The following is a 20,521-nucleotide window of genomic DNA, read 5'->3' as shown; positions in this document are numbered from 1 at the left end:
TGGAATTAATTCTGTTCTCAAATATTGAAATTACCAGCCTTGTAGGATTGAAGGATACTAATCAAAGTGCATTGAACATATTCCAGGTGATCATAGTACATCTGATAGGAAAGACAGCACAATCTGCACAATGCAGATTGTCTGTGTTTTTCATTCAAAAAATATTTAGTTTATTAAAACTACAGTCGACAAAGCTAAGGAGAAAGGAAATTCAAAACAAAAAATGCTAGATGTATTAAACAGGTTAGGCAGGGTATACACAGAAAGGATTGGGGTTAATATTTCAAGGGATGAGTTTCTGATGCAAAATCATAAGTCAAAAATATTAACTTGATCTTTCCATACAAGATGCCTGACTATGGAGCATTTCCAAAATTTTCTCTTTATTCCGATCTTCAGCATCTGCAATATTTTGCTTTTGTTTTATAAATAAATTAGTGTTTTTTGTGTAGCAAATAATGTTCACACAAATGTCATGTGCCAATGTATACACCTATGATGAATTGACATCAATTCATTTCTATATTTGTCATTTCATGGAAATTTACTCCCAGTTACCAATATCCTCCTGTGTCACTATTACTGATGAAACCAAGATATAGCAGTGCTCTGCTACTTGTATATTATATAAGCATTAATTTAGAACTATGAAAAATATAGTAAACTGCTTATGACTAGTTCAAAGATCATTCTCCCTTTGTGTGCATTTTGGGTGCAAGTGTTAAATGTGCACAGCCTGAAATTACCAAGGAACTCTATTACATGCAATAGAATGAGATAGACAAGAAGGTTGTACAATATCAGTTAAGAATGAGCTGATTGTAAATATGTCAGAAATATATTGGGAATAGGCTAACTACCAGAAGAATCTGGAATCTTCACACTGGAGGATTGCTTCTTTGCAAAATTAGATCCAGTTGCAGATCAGAATAAAGTTGAAGAGAAAAACAGAAAAAAGATTAGATGTCTGTGATGCCTTTCATAGCCTCAGGTCATTTGAAAGTCCTTTACAGCCAAGAAAATACTGTACTCTTAAATTGTAATCATCTGTAGTGTAGGAAATTCAGTAGGCAATTCATGCATAACAAACTCCTAATAACTGCAATGTGATAGTAGCCAGATAATGTGATTTTTTTTTGGGTAATTTTGTCTGTGATAAAATTGGCCAGAATATCAGTGATAATTCTCCTGCTCTTCTTCTACCATGCTACCTTGTACCTTCACTTCAGGGAAACTGTTATAAAATACCAAACACCTCCCCTCAAATTTCAATAACACTCTGAAACATTCAGAACATCACTTACCCAGGTCAGAACAAAATAACCCACAACATTTCATCAGATCCATAAGGAATTCACGCAAAATTAGAAGGCTGCTTAGAAACATTGATGTACAAACCAGATTAATCTGTTCGAAAGATATCTGGATACACTTCCCTAATCCAGTCAGTATATGAGATGATGTCTGGTTTAGGTAATTCTACCCAGTTTGCTCAACAAAATTTTCTCATGTCAACATTGGGAATGTGGGTGGGGAAGTTTCACACTGTCCTGTCTTAAAATTAATGGGCAAAATTTGTCTTTGTTTGCCAATAACAAACCCAATTTGATACCAATTATATTCCCCTTCCAACATCCTATTCCATTGAAGTAAATAGAACCAAATGTTTGTTCATCCACAGGCTGATATTATCACACAAGTTCAGCTTAGGCAGCCAAAGATGAGTATCTCCCCCAATTAGTGAAAGCTCCCTAATGAGCCAGTAAAACAGTTCCCTTTCCCAACCAAACAGTATTCATACAGTCTGAAAAGCCTTGGTTTGAGCTGGGATCATGACAGGAACAGCTCCCATTCTTTTCATATGTGCCTGTGTTGGTCCATTCTTGTTGATCTTCACTTCCTCAGTTGGTGTGTACGAAATGAGCATCTTCTCGTCTTTGGCTGATAGTGTGCGAGGTTGCTGGGAGCAGGGGGTGCCATTTCTGATGGACTTAACAGAGCAGGAACCAGACTGTGTGCTTCCTGTACCCACAGAGGACTGTGTGCTGCTAAGCTTTCCCTTTGGTGCCTCAGCATCTTCCCTGTTGTCGCACAATGAAAAGAAATAGCGAAACGTAATTAAAAGTTTCCTGCTTGAGAAATCTGTACATTCCTTGATTAAAAACTCCAACTAATTGATTAGTAATAATTGACATGTTTTAAATACTTCCTTAAGATATTTTAACTTCTGCCTTAATTTTCTATGTAAGTCATAACCTTTAGTTTGCTCTCTGTACAATGAAAGAAAAGTTAATGATAAAAGTCATTTTTTGCAACCTGGTTATGGTCTGAGTTTACTATAAAATGATAGGCTATTCAATGTGGAGGTAGTCAGCAGCTTTAAATTCCTGGTTGCTAATGTGTTGGAAGACCTGTCCTGAGCCCAACACAGGGGCACAATCATGGAGAAGGTACACCAGCACTTCTACTTTCTTGGAAACTTAAGGAAGTTCAACATGCCCGCCACCACCCCCCCCCCCCCCCCCCCCACCAAACTCCTCTAACAAACTTCTACAGTTGCACTTTTGAAAGTATCCTGACACCTTGCATCATGATCTGGTACAGCAATTCAAATGCACAGGAATGTATGAAGCTGCACAGAATAGTGGGCTCAGCCCAAAACATGACAGGCACATCTCTCCCCACGGTGACGAGTATCTACATGAAGTGGTGCCTCAAGAAGATGACATCAGTTATCAAAGATCACCACCATCCAGGTCATGCAGCTGTCTTTGGGCAGGAGATGCAGAAGCCTGAAGCCCCACACCACCAAGTTCAAGAACGACTTCTCTTTAGTCATCTGGTTCTTAACCAGCCCACGCAATCCTAGTCGCTTCCTCAGTATAGACAGACTCTGACCATTTTGATTACTTTGCAATACAAAGGCTTTTTTTTTGTTTTATGCATGTTCGTTGTTTTAAAAATTTTATACAATTAATGTTTATCTTGTCTCTCATGCTGTATGCCTGTGATGGTTTTCATTGCACCTGTGCACACACATATGATAATAAAACTCAACTTTGACTTTGATGCTGGATTCCAAGGATCCCTTTTAGCTGAGGCTTGAATCAAATTAATGTTAGAAGGACTACTAAGAGAAGCTGATGATCTTGAGAACAGCTTTCTTTGATCACAATTTTAAGTACAATCACTTTGGAGCGGACTGTAAAATTCAGGCTAATGGAAGCAGAGATTCAATTTATTTCAAATGCATTTCCCAGACCAATTGCCTCTACCACCAGGGAGTTTGGGGCAGTAGGATGACCTCCAAGCTGCATAGCAAATCCACTAAATTGATGGCCCTTCATCGTCACTGGAATGTTATTTGAGACCTCTGTCCAAGATCACCGTGGGAGTACCTTTAACCAAGGGATTGCAGTGGTTCCAGCTGCCAACTCACCACCACTTACCCCATGGGCAACTAGGGATGGAATAAATGCTGTTCCTTCTTTCTTTCTAGCAAGGGGAACTCAATAAGGCCAATTTGAACATTTTAATAGACACTTGATTACTTTAAATGTTAGGGTGCTGCCAATTGCCCGATCTTTCACAGTGCCCAGATTATAGCCTCCTGTCCCCAAACAATGTGCAGCATGATTGTTAGCATAGAATTGGTTTGGAGTCTGAATGCCAGTTTGGCATAATGCAGCAAATGGGCAAGTAGTTGGCAGCACCCACATAATGGCCTTAAGATCAAGGAAAGCTTTGCCTCTTGGCATGCTGGCTATCAAATCTCCTACTGCTGGGTTACGTTTGTGAATATCAAAAGAATTCATAAAGAAAGTCACTTATGCCATTAAAAATAAAATAGTTAAAAATTAAAATTAAAGACTAATATTCACACAAACACCTAAAACGATTTGTGGAAGTACATTGTTCTTTGAAAGTGGCATCACAGATAGACAGGGAGGTGAAGAAGGCACTTAGCACACTTGCCTTCAAAAGTTAGGGTCCCGAGTATAGGAGTTGGGACATTATGTTGTAATTGTACAAGACACTGGTGAGGCTGCTTTTGGGGTACTTTGTACAGTTTTGGCTACGCCATTATGTGAAATATAGGAAAGGCATTAAACTGGAAAGAGTGAAAAGATTTACAAGCATGTTGCAAGGACTCAAGGGCCTGGTTATAGGGAGAAGTTGAGCAGGTTAGATTTTTGTTCTTGGACTGTAGGAGACTGAGGGATAACGCAATAGAAGTGTATAAAATCATGAGGGACATTGATTGAGTGACTGCATACAGTCTTTTCTCCAAGGAAAGTGAATCAAAAGCTGGAGGGCATAGGTTTAAGGTGGGGAAAGTGAGAGGGGAAACATTTAAAAGGACCCCGAGCAGAAACTTCGTCATGCAGAAGGTGAGGTGTATATAGAATGAGTTGCCAGAGGCATTTAAAAGACATGTGGACAGGTATATGGATAGGAAAGGTTGAGAGGGGTATGAGCCAAATGCAGGCAAATGGGCAATTAGATGAGACCTTGGTCAGAATAGACATATTGGGCCTAAGGGCCTGTTATTCTGGTGTATTACTTTATGAGTAAAAACATTTAAAATTACTTAATTAATTCAAACAGAATATCTATTTTTACTCTGATCACATTTCTTCCATCACTGTGGTACACTTATTGGAGCCATACTACCAGTGATTAAGCAGCAGGGTGACTGGGAACATTGTGATGTGCTTAATAGAAACAAGCACTGTGATGTTTGCAGCAGTCGTGAGCTGCAAATCTGCTTGAAACTCGGTCACTTTACAGCTGAACACTAAGTTGAAAAGATGAAAGAGAAAATAATACGTCCTAGCTGTACTGCAGCTGGCGAGAAGTGACATCAGCAGCATTAGACTGTTTGGTTCATGAAAATATTCGTGTGGCACCATGACAGGATCAGGAATGAGTAAACAATGTTTAAAATATAAACATTGCACGAATTCAGATGCTGGGGCTTTTTGGGGTCAGAATTAAGCTATAGAAATGAGTCTTCTGCATAGGATTTCTGACCAGAAACATGTCTCTGCCATACTTTGCCAGAGGTTAGTAACAATAACATGCTTATTCAACATCTTAGGGATAGCATCTGCAGACCACAAATTTGCACCTTGAACTGCTAGCTAGACAGTACCTTATCTCATTCGGTTGTTCCTCTTCCTCATATTTATGTTTTGCTTTCCTGTATAGTGTAAACCAAACAATAAGGAAGATTAACAGCAGCCCAAGTATAACTCCGATAACAGCACCAGCAATGATCCCAGGGTCTTTTGCATCTGGAAACGAAAAGAAAGCAAACAAATTAATATCGACATCTGAATCTAATTAAATTAAGTTGAATGTATGTATGTTTGTATGGTTTTGAGTTTAAGTAGTCTTTTTGATGACATATTTTCTACCTGCATCCACCATTTCTAAAAGTAAACATATTTCACTCTGTTTATTTGTGCTGAATTCAGTAATGATGGATTTCAGGGCAGAAATGTTGAGTATTAGAGAACATGCATTTAAGGTAAGAGGGGGAGGTTAAGAGGAGATGTGTGGGGCAAGGATTTTTTTACACACAGAGACTGGTAGGTGCCTGGGTGGGGGTTGGGGAGCATGCTGGCAGCAGATACAATAGTGGTGTTTAATGGCTGTCAGATAGATGGAGCGATATGGATCACATACAGGTATAAGAGCACTAGTTTAAATCAGCATCATGTTCGGTGCAGACATTGTGGGCCAAAGGCATTTCTCTGTGTGGTTCTGTTTGATGTTCTATGTACAATGTTTGTATTACCATCCTAGCATTGTGAATAAATTTGAAGTACTTTTGCCTGGAATTGCTGATTTCTTTGGTGTTTGTAGACTACTCACAGATAATTGTGATGTTCACCGAGCAGCTTTCCTGCCCTGCCTCATTGGTAGCACTGCACCGGTACACTCCAGCATTCGTGTGGCTCAAGTTCCTCAGCAGCAACATTTCTGGGGTTTTTGAATCTGAATAAATTGAAGGACGGCTCAGTTAAACAAAAAATAAAGTAAAGTCTGCACAGTTTGGAGCTCTGAAATAAAAACACAAGTTACTGGGAAAACTCAGCCGATCAGGCAACATTTGTGGAAAGAGAAATAGTCAATGCTCCAGGCTTGCTGAGTGGTTTTCTGGCATTTTCCAGTTTTATTTCAGTGCAGTTAAATGATGCATTTAGCATGGGCCATATTGATAAGCCAACAATTTAAAGTTATTTGACAGATTGCACGATATGAAACCTTCAACATGTTTTTAATTTATCAAAATTTCTATCATATTTTAACTGAATATATTTACAGAACAAACTGAACAAAGTTCCCCTACAGATTCCTTTGTCCCTTTGTTTCCAGAGTATTGTTTCTTCCTTTCTTAGTAAAGATTTTACTTTACATAAAGGGGATTTTATGACCTAGTTTAACAAATGTCATTCTGTAACTAGACACCATGATGAAATAAGAACCTGTGTGAATTACCAACTCTCTTTATGTGACAGCTCTTAGCCTTCACTTTGCATTGCACAATGAAAAACAAGATCTTATAACCAGGTAATTTTGTAGTTGACACTTCCTGATCCATTACATCCTACACTGTGGCTGACTGCAGTTACTGCTTCCAGATCCGGGATTTGGATTAGTTCAAGCATTAGTTAACTGCATTTTTGGTTCCATTTTGTTTGTCCAACTCGCAGGTGCAGATTAATTCAGTATCACTACTAGCTGTAACTGCAGGTAAAATGCGTTTCAGAACATTTCAATTGTTTGAAATTATGGCTGAGAATTCAAATCTTGGGTTAGTTGAGACTTCTAATGTCATCCTCAGTAAGGTTACATTCAAAAAGGGTAAAGCTCTGAAAATTTAAAGGGATGTAACATGCAAGGGAGCAATTTCACTATGATAAGATATAAGGCCATAAGACATCAGAGCAGAATTAGGCCTTTTGGCCCACCGAGTCTGCTCCATCATGGCTGATTTTTTATCCCTCTCAACCACATTCTTCTGTTTTTTCCCCGACATCTTTGACACCCTCATTAATCCAGAAGATGGCACCAGCAAGCAACGCAACTAAGATGACATCCTGCAGCTGGTTCATAAAATTACTTCTTTCACTTTGTTTACTTCATCTTTTTCTTTCAAATGTGCTTCTGCTACTGTTGAAGCCTGTGATTTACATTTTGATGATGTGTTTTCAGGCCCATTGAGTGATCCGGCGCTGTCTCCGAAGGAGTTCGGTGAGATTTCGAGCAAAGTGTGCAGCCTGGAGGACAAGAAGCCAGGAGATGGAGCATGAGCCCACAATTGACTCCATTTCTCACTAATCTCACCGATTAAAGCGCCAAGAAAGATTGAAAATCAATGAGGAAATGGGAAGGTGAGTTGGGTGTTCAGCACCGTCTGCCTGTGTGTGACCAGTCTCTCTCTTGCTCGCACTTGCTGCACACGAAGGAAGGTGTCTCATGCTGAAGGATAGTGCTGGAGTCTAGGGTCTTGGTGATGCACCATCAATAACTCTCGGAGACGTGAGGCGAGATAGGCTTTTATTAGCTGGAAGAGAGCAGTCAGCAGCAAGAGACCATCACACAACATCCTGGAGACTGAGGGAGGAGCAGTGCCTCCAATCGCCTTTATACAGGGGTCTGTGGGAGGAGCCACAGGAGCAGTCCGCAGGGGGGGACGTGTCCAGACAGGTATATGTAGTTCACCACACTTGGGCAAGGTTTAATCAACGCGGTTTATGGATTGGACTCTGTAGTTCATGATATGATTTGTCTCTGGTTTCTGCTCACTTCTGTTTTGTTGCTGTTTCTGTGTGATTTTGATTGGGGTGGACAAGCGCTATGGCCTGTAGATAGTGAGAGACACGGTGTTGGATTGAACTGAGCTGAACTGAACTGAATATGCCTGGACTCTTTCGTGTCTTTGTGATTTGATGTTTTTTGCTCTTTTTCTGCCATTTGTGCAATTTGTTCTTTTTTATGCACATTGGGGGTTTGATGTTTTCTTTAAACTGAATCCATGGTTTTCTTTGTTTCGTGGCTGTCTGTGGGGAAGACGAATCTCAGGGTTGTATACTGCATTCATACTTTGATAATAAATGTACTTTGAATCATTAAATCTTGAATCAAGAACCTATCAACCTCCACTTTAAATATACTCAATAACTTGGCCTCTGCAGCCGTCAGTAGCAATGAATTCCATGGATTCACCAACCTACCCTTAAAGAAATTCCATCTCCTCTCTGTTTTAAATGGATGTCCCTCTATTCTGAGGCTGTGACCTCTGGTCCTAGACTCACCCACTATAGGAAACAACCTCTCCACATCCACTCTATCTTGGCCTTTCAATATTCAATAGGTTTCAATGAGATCCTCCCTTCATTCTTCTAAATTCCAGTGAGTACAGGCCCAGAACCATCAAATACTCATATGTTAACCGTTTCATTCCAGGAATCATTCTCATGAACCTCCTTTGGACCCTCTCCAATGCCAGCATATCTTTTCTTAGATAAGGGGCCCAAAACTGCTTACAATACTCCAAGAGCAGTCTGCCTCATAAAGCGTCAGCTTTATATTCTAGTTTAATCCTTGCTTTTATATTCTAGTCCTCTTGAAAGAAATGCTAACACTGCATTTGCCTTCTTTACCACTGCAAATTAACTTTTAGAGAATCCTGTACGAGGACTCCCAAGTCCTTTTGCACCTCCGAGTTTTGAATTTTTTCCCCATTTAGAAAATAGTCTGCAGCTTTATTCCTTCTACCAAAGTGCATGACCACGCAGGGAATTACACTGTATACCATCAGCCACTTTGCCCATTGTCCTAATCTGTCCAAGCCCTTCTTCAGACTCTCTGCTTCCTCAAAACTACCTGCCCCTGCATCTGCTGTATCTTCATATCATGTACAGACTTGGCCACAAAGTCATCAATTCCATCATCCAAAATGTTGACATATAATATGAAAAGAAGTGGTCCCAGTACAAACCCTGCGGAACAGCACTAGTCACCATCAGCCAACCAATAGGACCCATTATTCCTATTCTTTGTCTCCTACCCGTCAGCCAATCTTCTGTGCATGCTGGTATCTTTCCTGTAATACCATGGGTTTGTGGCGACCCACTTCCCAGCGCACTCGAACCGGCTCACAAAGTGACACGCACCGGCATTGAGGCCAGTCCCAAAGAGGATGCCAAGCCTGCTTCACCAGCAAGGGGAAAAGCCTGCGCGCAGGATGGGACTGTGAATATGCGCCCCCTGCAGCATTCCCACCCGGGGAGGGCGGGATCAGGAAGGCTTTAAAGCGAGGCCACGAAGTTTGAATAAATCTCTTTTGCAACTGCAGCTCACCGACTACGTGTTGTTATTTCAGCGCTGCGTGTAGCACACCGCTACAATTGGTGACCCCGACGGCCCAAATTATATTTGGGCCGAAGATGAACGACGCCGCATCTGTTCATGCAGTTTCGTTGAAACTGCCAAGCTTCTGGACGCTGCGACCTCACCTATGGTTCCAGCAAGCAGAAGCCCAATTCCACATTCGGCAGATAACCTCGGATGACACACGTTACTACTACGTGGTGAGCTCCCACGACCAGGAGACAGCCGCCCAGGTTGAGGAGTTCATACAGTCGCCCCCAGCGGACGGCAAATACACAGAAATCAAAGTCTTGCTCATAAGGACTTTTGGACTCTCACGGAGCGAGCGAGCTGCCCGCTTACTGCACCTGGATGGTTTGGGAGACAGGCCACCATCAGCTTTGATGAACGTGATGCTGTCCCTGGCTATCGGACACAAGCCCTGCCTCATGTTTGAGCAGGCGTTCCTGGAGCAGCTGCCCGAGGACATACGCCTGCTGCTGTCCGACGCGGATTTCAGCGACCCCCGGAGGGTGGCGGCCCAGGCAGACGTGCTGTGGAAAGCCAAGAAGGAGAGTGGGGCGTCTGTTGCACAGATCACCAGGCCACACTCCCAGCAGCAAACCAGACCAGGCCCAGCCACAGAGCCCGCTAACCCCAGAGGCAGGGGTGAGGAAACCAACGAACAATGGTGCTTCTACCACCAGCAGTGGGGCGCAGAAGCCCGCCAATGTAGCCCACCCTGCAAGTTCCCGGGAAACGCCAGGGCCAGCCGCCGCTGATGGCTACGGCGGCTGGCCATCGGGATAGCCTCCTGTATGTCTGGGACAAGCGGTCGGGATGCCGCTTTTTGGCCGACACTGGAGCCGAGATCAGCGTCTTACCTCCAACGAGTTACGACACCCACAACAGAGAACTGGGTCCCACCCTGAGGGCCGCGAATGGCAGCACAGTAAGGACCTACGGCACCCGTACGGTACGGCTACAGTTCAGCTCCAGCCAGTTCACGTGGGACTTCACACTGGCCGCTGTAGCCCAACCGCTCCTGGGAGCGGATTTTTTGCGGGCTCACAGCCTACTGGTCGACCTGCAAGGGAAGAGACTGGTCCACGCCGAGGCCTTTCAAACGTTCTCCCTGGGTGAAGCCCGGTTGCCGGCCCCACACCTAGACTCCATCACCCTGTCCGACAACGACTTCACCAGAGTCCTGGCGGATTTCCCATCGGTTCTGGCACTGCAGTTCACGGCAGCCATGCCCAGACACAGCGTACAGCACCACATCCCGACACAAGGACCACCCCTCCACGCCCGTGCTTGAAGGCTTCCCCTGGACAAGCTCCGACTGGCGAAGGAGGAGTTCAAGAGGATGGAGGAATTGGGGATCATACGGCTCGTGGGCCTCCCCCCGCACATGGTGCCCAAAGTAACAGGGGGCTGGAGACCATGCGGCGACTACCGTAGGCTGAACGAGGCTACAACATCGGACCGCTACCCTGTGCCGCACATACAGGACTTTGCAGCAAACCTGCACGGCGCACGGATCTTCTCCAAGGTGGACCTCGTCCGGGGATACCATCAAATCCCGATGCATCCCGACGACGTCCCCAAAACGGCACTCAGCACCCCTTTTGGCCTTTTCGAGTTCCTCCGCATGCCGTTCGGCCTGAAGAATGCCGCACAGACGTTTCAGCGGTTAATGGATGCGGTGGGACGCGACCTGGACTTTGCTTTCATCTATTTGGACGACATCCTCATAGCCAGCAGCAGTCGTCAGGAGCATCTGTCCCACCTCCGTCAACTCTACGCCTGACTGAGTGAATACGGCCTGACAATCAACCCGGCCAAATGCCAGTTCGGGCTCGACACCATTGATTTCCTGGGCCACAGGATTACTAAAGACGGGGCAACCCCTCTGCCCGCCAATGTAGACACGGTCCGCCATTTCCCCCGACCCAACACAATCAAAGGCCTTCAGGAATTCGTGGGTATGGTGAATTTCTACCACCGCTTCCTCCCTTCAGCTGCCCGAATCATGTGCCCCCTGTTCACCCTGCTGTCGGGTCCGGACAAGAACATTACCTGGGACGAGGAGTCCGCAGCCGCTTTCATTAAAGCCAAAGAAGCCTTAGCAACCGCCGCGATGCTAGTGCACTCACAGTGGACGCATCCAACACGGCAGTCGGTGGAGTGCTGGAACAACTCATCGAGGGTCGCTGGCAACCCCTGGCGTTCTTCAGCAAACACCTACGACCACCCAAGCTCAAATACAGTGCTTTCGACCGGGAACTGTTGGCGCTATACCTGGCAATCCGGCATTTGAGGTTCTTCTTAGAAGGTAGGCCCTTCACCGCGTTCACGGACCACAAACCACTTACCTTTGCGTTCACGAAGGCGTATGACCCCTGGTCGTCCCGCCAGCAGCGACATCTGTCCTACATCTCCGAATACACGATGGATGTCCGGCATGTCTCGGGAAAGGACAACGTCATGGCGGACGCTCTCTCCAGACCTAACATCCAAGCCCTGTCCCAGGGGGTAGACTATGAAGCACTGGCGGAGGCGCAGCAGGCAGACGAGGAGATCCCTAGTTACAGAACCGCAATCTCCGGTTTTCAGCTCCAGGACCTCCCCGTAGGCCCACGTGAGAGGACCCTACTCTGTGACATCACCACCGGCCAACCCCGTCCCATCGTCCCGGCAGCCTGGCGGCAGTGCGTTTTCGACTCCATTCATAACTTAGCGCACCCCTCCATCTGGACAACCGTCCGGATGGTAGCCAACAGGTTCGTTTGGCACAGACTCCGCAAGCAGGTCAGTGAATGGGCCAAAAAGTGCAGGCACTGCCAAACAGCCAAGGTGCAGCGGCACACCAAAGCTCTGCCGCAGCAGTTCCACCCCACCCACCGGCGTTTTGACCACATTCATGTGGATATCGTGGGCCCCCTGCCAGTGTCGCGAGGAGTGCGGCACCTCCTGACTATTGTGGACCAGTTCACAAGATGGCCAGAGGCAGTCCCGCTCACTGACACCACCTCCGAATCCTGTGCCCGAGCACTGATTGCAACCTGGGTATCTCGCTTTGGTATACTGGCCCACATTACCTCCGACAGAGGCGCCCAGTTCACCTCCAGCCTGTGGTCAGCTATGGCCAGCCTTTTGGGGACACAGCTGCACCACACAACTGCTTACCACCCACAGGCGAACGGACTAGTGGAGCGTTTCCACCTTCACCTGAAGTCGGTTCTCATGGCCCGCCTCAAGGGGCCTAACTGGGTGGACGAACTTCCCTGGGTCCTGCTTGGAATCCGCACGGCGCCCAAAGAGGATCTGCACACCTCGTCGGCCGAGTTGGTGTACGGCACACCCCTGGTCATCCCTGGGGAGTTCATACCAGCCCCAAGGGGGCAAGAGGAAGAACCTGCAGCAGTCCTGGACAGACTATGCGAGAGGCTCGGCAACCTGGCCCCCATACCCACTTCACAGCATGGGCAGAACCCGACCTGCGTACCCAAAGACCTGCAAAACTGTAAGTTTGTTTTTTTACAACGGGGCGGACACCGGACACCGCTACAACGGCCCTACGAGGGGCCGTTTACAGTGATCAGAAACAACGGGTCCACATTCGTGCTGGACACTGGGGGGAGAGAGGAGGTTTTCAAGGTGGACCAACTCAAACCGGTCCATGTGGACGTGACGCAGCCGGTCGAGATTCCGGCACCGCGGTGCAGAGGCAGACCTCCCAAACAGAGACTGACCCAGACTGAGGACATTGGGGGGTGTATCGCCGGTTCTGGGGGGGGGGTGGTTATGTGGCGACCCACTTCCCAGTGCACTTGAACCAGCTCACGAAGTGGCGCGCGTCAGAATTGAGGCTGGTCCCAAAGAGGGCGCCAAGCCTGCTTCACCAGCAAGGGGAAAAGCCCACGCGCGGGACGGGACTGTGAATACGCGCCCCCTACAGCATTCCCGCCCGGGGAGGGCAGGATCAGGAAGGCTTTAAAGCGAGGCCGCGAAGTTTGAATAAATCTCTTTTGCAACTGCAGCTCACCGATTCCGTGTCGTTATTTCAGCGCTGCGTGTAGCACACTGCTACAGGTTCTTATTTTCTTAAGCAGCCTCATGTTCAGCATCTCATCAAAGGCCTTCTGAAAATCCAAGTAAACAACATCCACTGTCTCTTTTGTCTAACCTATCTGTTACTTCCTCAAAGTATTTCAACAGATCTGTCAGGCAAGATTTCCCCTTAAGGAAACTCTGCTGACTTTAGCCTATTTTGTCATATGCCTCGAAGTACCCTGAAACCTCATCCTTAATAATGGACTCCAACATCTTCCCAACCACTGAAGTCAGGCTAACTGATCTATAGTTTCTTTTCTGCTGTCTTCCTGCCTTCATAAAGAGTGGAGCGACATCTGCAATTTTTCAGTTCTCAGTAACCATTCCAGAATCTAGCGATTCTTGAAAGGTCGTTACTAATGCCTCCACAGTATCTTCAGCTACCTCTTTCAGAATCCTGGGGTGTACACCATCTCACCCAAGTGACTTATCTACCTTGAGACCCTTCAGTTTTCCAAGAACCTTCTCCCTAGTAAAGTTGCTGCAATTTCAGTTTTAATGCTCATATACATTTTTTTTTATCAACAAAGACTTCCATCAGCCTTCTGTCTTAAATTCAGACAAAAGATCCAACATTGGTGTGCTTTAGGTCATCTGTCCTCATCCTCATAACAGATACTGGCCAGTTTTTTTTCCAATGATGCATTTTTTATTTACCTATACAAATTATTTGTCAAGTACTGATTGTAAGTATAACACCACTAGTGGAAAAGCAAAATCTACATAGCAATGGAATACATTCCAGTCTTCTATAAAATTTTAATCACCAACCTAGATGTGAACGGGCTTGAACTTTGGCCTTTTGTCCTTCTGCATCCAGATGTTCCCACCTGTAGAAGATAGGTTCAGTGCCTTTCTCTGATCTACATCGAAGTTTGACGTCATTTCCTTGCAGTAACTGCCCTTGTGTCCAGCACTTGGGTTTAGAAGGTCTGACTGATGCAGAAGAAAAGATATTTGGTTGAGGTTATACTTTTAAATCAGCATGTTGCATCTAGAGCAGTCATTAATTCTATTATCGTTAATTACAAAAATTATTAAGGATACACATTCAAGTGTATTTACTATTGTGTGGGTTACCTGCATTTCAGGAGTTCATACAACAGCTATTACATTTTTAGTTGTCTTTCCTCCATCCCCAATAAAAATAGAAGTAGAAGACAGCAAAAGAGCATTGATGATAAAAGAGGATGTATTTGAAAACAAAACAGCTTGTTCCATTTGTTTAGCTCAATGTGACACTGCCATATGTTGCTTGATGAGTGAGTCGTGACTATTCCTTAGTTACTCACTCATCCAGTTACATACACTTATGAGCTCAGAGCAAGGTACATAGTAACCAACAATTGTCTTTTTCATGGTCCCTTTTAAACATTCTGAAGTATTTATTTACTTTTATTATAAAACCTGTTTAGCACTCTGACCTAATGACAGCAAAAGGTGGCAGGATTCTGTTTGGAAATCTCCCCCCCCCCCCCATGCTATGGTGTTTTGACTCCACGGTGTGAATCTTCTTTTGAACAGAATCCAAGCCTGGAAGTCCGCATGATTGACACACATACCTTCCATCTGGGCAGGAAACAATCCGAGATCATGTTGGCTGTGCAAGGGCAGGGCTAATATGGGGAGTAGGCAAGGTTGTATTAGAAAGCAGTGGCATTTTCAGCAGCTTGGATTTTGGGGTTAGGTGGAGGGAGAGCTCCTGCTCCTGCTGACTTGAAAGTTGTTTTCCTAGGACCTTTTTTCTGCTGTTCCTAAATGCCCTTCATCTATTGCCTTTCCTGACACTAGGAAAACAGGATTTAGACCATAGAGCAGGATAAATCTGAAATTCTGAATTTAACTACACAATCCACTTTCCAGGAGAGGATTGGCTGTGGCGAAACCTGCACCAGGTGGGCTGTCATTAGATTTGAGATGTTTTTAAGTTTTAAAAGCCTACTCAAACCGATTCATTTTGTTTTTAAATTGATATTCACTAAGTTGATGCCTTCAGACAAAAGCTCTGACTTACTGTCTTGCTATCTATTTGGGACTTGGAAGATTGACTGACACTTTTAAGAATCTTTCTGGAATTGCATTTTATGCTCTGATAAAAAGATTCCCAAATTATCTGGCATCACCTGATAAAGTATAAATTCACCCTAGAGAGATCGGAAACAATTGCTCAGGTTATTTCTTCGAAACATACAGTAGGTGGCACTCCAGGAAAAGGTACAGTTGTGCAATTGGAATTGTCAAGAAATTGTCAGTCAGAAATACTAAATATGCTGCATGCAGATCAGTTTATTATCACAGACATATGTTGTGAAATGTGGTGTTTTGTGCAATACATAAGAATTACTGTTGGTTACAATAACATATATAAAAATAAATAAATAATGCAAATAGCAAAGTAGAGTCTTAGAGTCATAAAGAAGTACAGCACAGAAACAGACCCCTATTTAGTCTATGCCGAACCATAGGCAGGTAGTGAGGTAGTGTTCATGGACCGTTCAGAAGTTTGATGGTGAGGGAAAGCATCTGCTCCCAAAACACTGAGTGTGTATCTTCAGGCTCTTGTACCTCCTCTGATGGTAGTAGTCTCTGGTTTTGTGATGTAGTAGCTCTACTAGTTGTCCAATGTGCTGCCAGTCAGTATTTACATACAATCAAATCATATCTCAGCCAGCAGATGAACTTACTATTCTCATCATTCCATTTTGACATTGTAACCTTGACAGTTTGGCAAGAGTCTTCTGTGGTCAAAGAAAATTGGTTCCTTGTAAACTTCAGTAACTTGTACTTAAATCAAACTTTTCATGAACTCTGGATGATTCAAACTGCTCCACAGCCAATTAAGTACTTTTTTTTACCTTTGTTATGTGGTCACTGTAGAAAATGTAGGTAACCTGGGAGCAGATTTTAAACAGAGAATGGTCCACTAAGATGCACTGAGATAATGATGAAATAATTTATTTCTAATGAAGGTAGTTAAGGGAGAAATATTGGCCTAGATATCAGGCAGAAGTCCCTCGCTATTCTCTGATTCCTGTCAGGGAATCTTTTATGTTATAAGGTAGATGGGTAAATGGTTTAATGTCAACAGGATGCTTATTAAAAATGCACACCTTGTGGGAAAATATGCAATGGAACTAATCAAATTCCAATGGCAGTATGTGCAAGGAGTGAATGCCCAATATAGTTAAAAGAGAAGTTAGACTGTATTGCCTTTGCTGAGGTGTTGTAACATCAACTAGACAGTCAGCCAAACTCCATTCAAAAATGACATGAGAGTCAGGGAAAAGCCTCCCAGCTCCTTGGTTTTATTTCAGACTCAATGGCATGACAGAGTGAGTAAGGAGTGAAACTGAAAAACAACAAAATACAGTGCCATCACCTCGCTGTTCCATTCCCACAAGTAAATATACACAGGTAAGTAAGAACTTAGTTCAGTTTCCTGCATGCGAATATTATAACATTCCAACAAGTAAATTCTACAGGTCAACAGTGTCTAATAAACTCAAAAATAACATTCTATTTCAGCTTAACTTCTAAACAATACAACATTAACTTATAAACAATGCTTCTACTGGGGAAACAACAGGATGGCTTTGGATAGAAACTTCTTTTGCTCCTAACATAAGCCTCTAGCCCACTGCCAGCCAATGTGCTTTCCTACTTACTACTTCCTGGCTGCACAGGAAGTGACCTAATACAGATCAGCAATTCCTCATTAAAATAAAAGCTGAACATGCTTAATCACATAAAGAAACATAAATGAATTGCCCGAAAGGCCGAACACTCCTTGCCTAACATTGTGAGGTCACCTCTAAATACTTTGCAATGGTGTTTACCGAAAAAAAAACTTCTGAGGCAGGTCTCGGGAAGGTCCTAGAAGAACCTTGGTCTTTGGTCTTGACCTCTACCTTCCGGACTCCTCCATTCCTTTCAGGGAAGGCAGCAGTAACCTTAGCCATGGGCTACTCATCGCAGGTAGCTTGACTGTTTCACAAGAGCACGACAGCTCCCTCTTTTAGATCCCTACGGGCTTTCATCCAGTTCTGGTGGCTCTGCAGAGTTGGGAGGTACTCATGGCACCAGCGAGTCCAGAACTTATTGGTGAGAATTTGTACCTGTCTCCACTGTCAACTGAGAAGATTCTTATTCATATAGTCTCCAAGTGGAGGGCTACTCCAATGTTTTGAGTGAGTATCATTGCAGGCGACACTAAATGGTGAGTTGGGGTCTGTGGAAACTGGAACTAGAGCTCTCACATTTATTATTGCTGCAGCGTCCACCACAAGGTACATACGACTTCATGGGTAAAACGAGTGTACTCCTGGAGCAGCAAGATTCCTCTCGCAACCTCAATTATGCACTCTCATGAGCCACCCATGTGGAAGGCATGAGGGAGGGTTGAGCTCCCACGTGCATCCTTATTGACTCGGCATGTTGGTGTCCTGTTGCTCTTTCTCTAGTTCTAGTTCCTTACTGCCTGCTGCAAAATTGGGCCCACAGATCGCAAAAAGCACCTGAGTGGACTGATGCTACTTGAAGTATCCACAGACCGCTCTTGAGCTCAAGCACCTCAGCAGCATTGCCCACCATTTGCTTTGTGCCTAGCCTCCTCTTGTACATCTGGCAGTGACTAACCAGGGTCCAAAGACATCCAACCCACCATACATGAAGGGAAAGCAGGTGCTTGGGAGGTAGGTCTGTTCCTCCATTTTGCCACAGCACTTCTGGCAGATGATACATTCATGCAGAACTGAGTTGAAGAGCCTCTTAGTTCCTATGATCGACAAACCTGCTGCTCTAATGGCTCCTTCCAGTCTTGATGTTTCACCAGGTCATGACAGTGCTGTACTAGCAGCATGGAGATATGGCTGCCCTTGGGCAAGATAAGGGGATTATGTCCAAGTGTGCATGTTTCAGCCAGCCTACGATGCAGATGAGATTGTTCTCAATGATAGGTTTGAGCTCCAGAACAGTGTTGCCTTTGGCTACAGATTTCCTAAGAGCAAGTGTTGCAAACTCTTCTGGGAAGGCTTCTCTCTGAGCAGCACTGACAACAGCATCTCTGGCCTGAGACAACTGATTTGGAGTACACTGTAAGTTGCAACAGTGCCATCCCTTATACCTATTAAGCTAGTTGGAGTGTCTGTGAGCTCTAATGAGCAAGCACATGGTTGAAAAGTGCCGGAAACATTCAGTGGTAAGGTTTCCTGTTGAATCCTGACAATGAAGCTGCTCGTCTATGACGAATTTCCACATCTTTCTCTGACTTTCTTTACAGAGTGCACTTTAGGGAGGTGAGACGGGTAGGGGCCTAGTCATGATTGTTGGGTATACACTGCTGGGGAACTCTAAGGGGAGAGAAGCAACCCAACTATTTGCCTTATCCCTGCAGACTTCCTTGTCCATTGTTTTCAATGGAATGGGCAGGTTTGGTGTCAGACTTTGTCTGGTTGAACACAGTTAATTCAAGTGTCTCCTCTGTTACCCTGCTAATCTTGGATGGACTGTTGCGTCGCTCCCTGTCTTGACTGACTTTCTCCTTCAACGGCATGAAGCTGTTGCAGGGAGTGACGGCCATCTCCAGCACACTTGTCTTGAATGTGCCCACACTCAGCTTATGTGCGTTTCCCAAGCACACATCACCCACCAGCAACCTGCCCAGTTTCAGTCTCTGTGGGAAAGGGGCATCATGTTGTCCATTGACATTCTGCCTGACTTCATGCACCCTTACAATGTCTCTCCGAAGCAAGATGAGGATCTCTGCATTGGGGTCAAGTGCTGGAAGGTGTGCTGTCACACTTCTCAGATGTGGCTGGTGAAGAGCTGCATCTGGTGTTGGTATTTCAGAGCAATTATGGAGTGTCTTGTTGCACTCAGTTAGTGGCAGGAGAGAAATGCTGGCCTTACCATTGAGTGATTCAACTTGGAAGCCTTCTGCCTTCCTCCCAGGTGTCTCGGTCTTACCAGTGCAGGCTCTGACCGAGTATGAAGATGAGTGGCTTTTAACATTGAGCAGCTGAAAGAAATCTGACCTGGCCAATTAGCAGTTACTTTGGTCATCGAATATGATGTACATGCTGACGGCTCTTTCACGCTGGCCTTGAGTATACACTCTAACAAGACCTAGCTACCTACTCTGGACCAATAGCTTCAGTGCATTGGGAGTTAACAGCAGCCTTGACAGCAGGGTTTCCTTCTTTCTTCCCATCATTGTCTGATGAGGACCTAGAAGACTTGCGGGGTTGAGATGCCAGACCAGGGTGCATGGCTGTGTCGTGGTGAGTGCTAACACACTCAACGCAGTTCGCTGTAGCTTTGCAGTCCTTTGCCAAGTGAGTCACTGAGGTGCAGCACTTAAAGCAAATTTCATTCTCTTCAAGAAAGGTTGAGAATAGGTGAGTGAACTTGGCCTTTTCTCCTTGGAGCAACAGAGGATGAGAGGTGACCTCAGAGGTGTATAAGATGATGAGGGGTATTGATCATTTGGATAGCCAGAGGCTTTTTCCCAAAGCTGAAATGGCTAACACGCGGGAGCATAGTTTTAAGGTGCTTGTAAATAGGTACCAAGGGGATGTCAGGGGCAAGCTTTTCACACAGAGAGTGGTGGGTGTGTGGAATGCACTGTTGGCAATGGTGGTGGAAGTGGATATAATAGTGTCTTTTAAGAGCCTCTTAGAAAGGGACATGGAGCTTAGAAAAATAGAGGGCTATGCGCTCGGGAAACTCTAGGCAGTCTCTAGAGTAGGTTACATGGTCGGCACAATATTGGGGGCCGAAGGGCCTGTAATGTGCTGTAGATTTCTATGTTCTAAAGGCCTTTCTTTCATTGAGAGTCTTGGCTGTAAAACCGCTGCATTTTCTGAGTGGGTGTGGCTCGTTATGAATGGGACAGTTCCTCCCTGGCCCTTCGCTGTTTTTTTACAGAGGAATCTACATGCAACTCCTAAGCAGAAGAGATCTCCATCTTGTGAACTGATATGGAGCCCTTTGTGCTGCAATTCTTGAAGATAGATCTGTCTGA

General features: G+C 44.9%; 1 protein-coding gene across 2 annotated transcripts in view; it reads right to left on the bottom strand.

Annotated features, from left to right (window-relative positions):
• Positions 1–364: 364 nt before the first annotated feature.
• The window catches only part of LOC140716834 (CXADR-like membrane protein), a 112,642-nt gene continuing 92,485 nt past the window's right edge, over positions 365–20,521 (bottom strand). For both annotated transcript variants that reach the window (XM_073029789.1, XM_073029788.1), the window contains exons 4-7: positions 14,272–14,436; positions 5,881–6,003; positions 5,156–5,297; positions 365–2,081 (exon numbers count right to left, since the gene is read on the bottom strand). In XM_073029789.1, the coding sequence (XP_072885890.1) occupies positions 1,796–2,081; positions 5,156–5,297; positions 5,881–6,003; positions 14,272–14,436 (716 nt within the window). In that variant the 3' untranslated portion in view covers positions 365–1,795. The remainder of the gene's footprint in view (positions 2,082–5,155; positions 5,298–5,880; positions 6,004–14,271; positions 14,437–20,521) is intronic.

This window comes from Hemitrygon akajei, chromosome 26, assembly GCF_048418815.1.
Source record: "Hemitrygon akajei chromosome 26, sHemAka1.3, whole genome shotgun sequence".
Taxonomy (NCBI): domain Eukaryota; kingdom Metazoa; phylum Chordata; class Chondrichthyes; order Myliobatiformes; family Dasyatidae; genus Hemitrygon; species Hemitrygon akajei.
The sequence above is the reverse complement of the archived record's forward strand: the minus strand, read 5'-3'. Positions and strand labels throughout refer to the sequence as shown.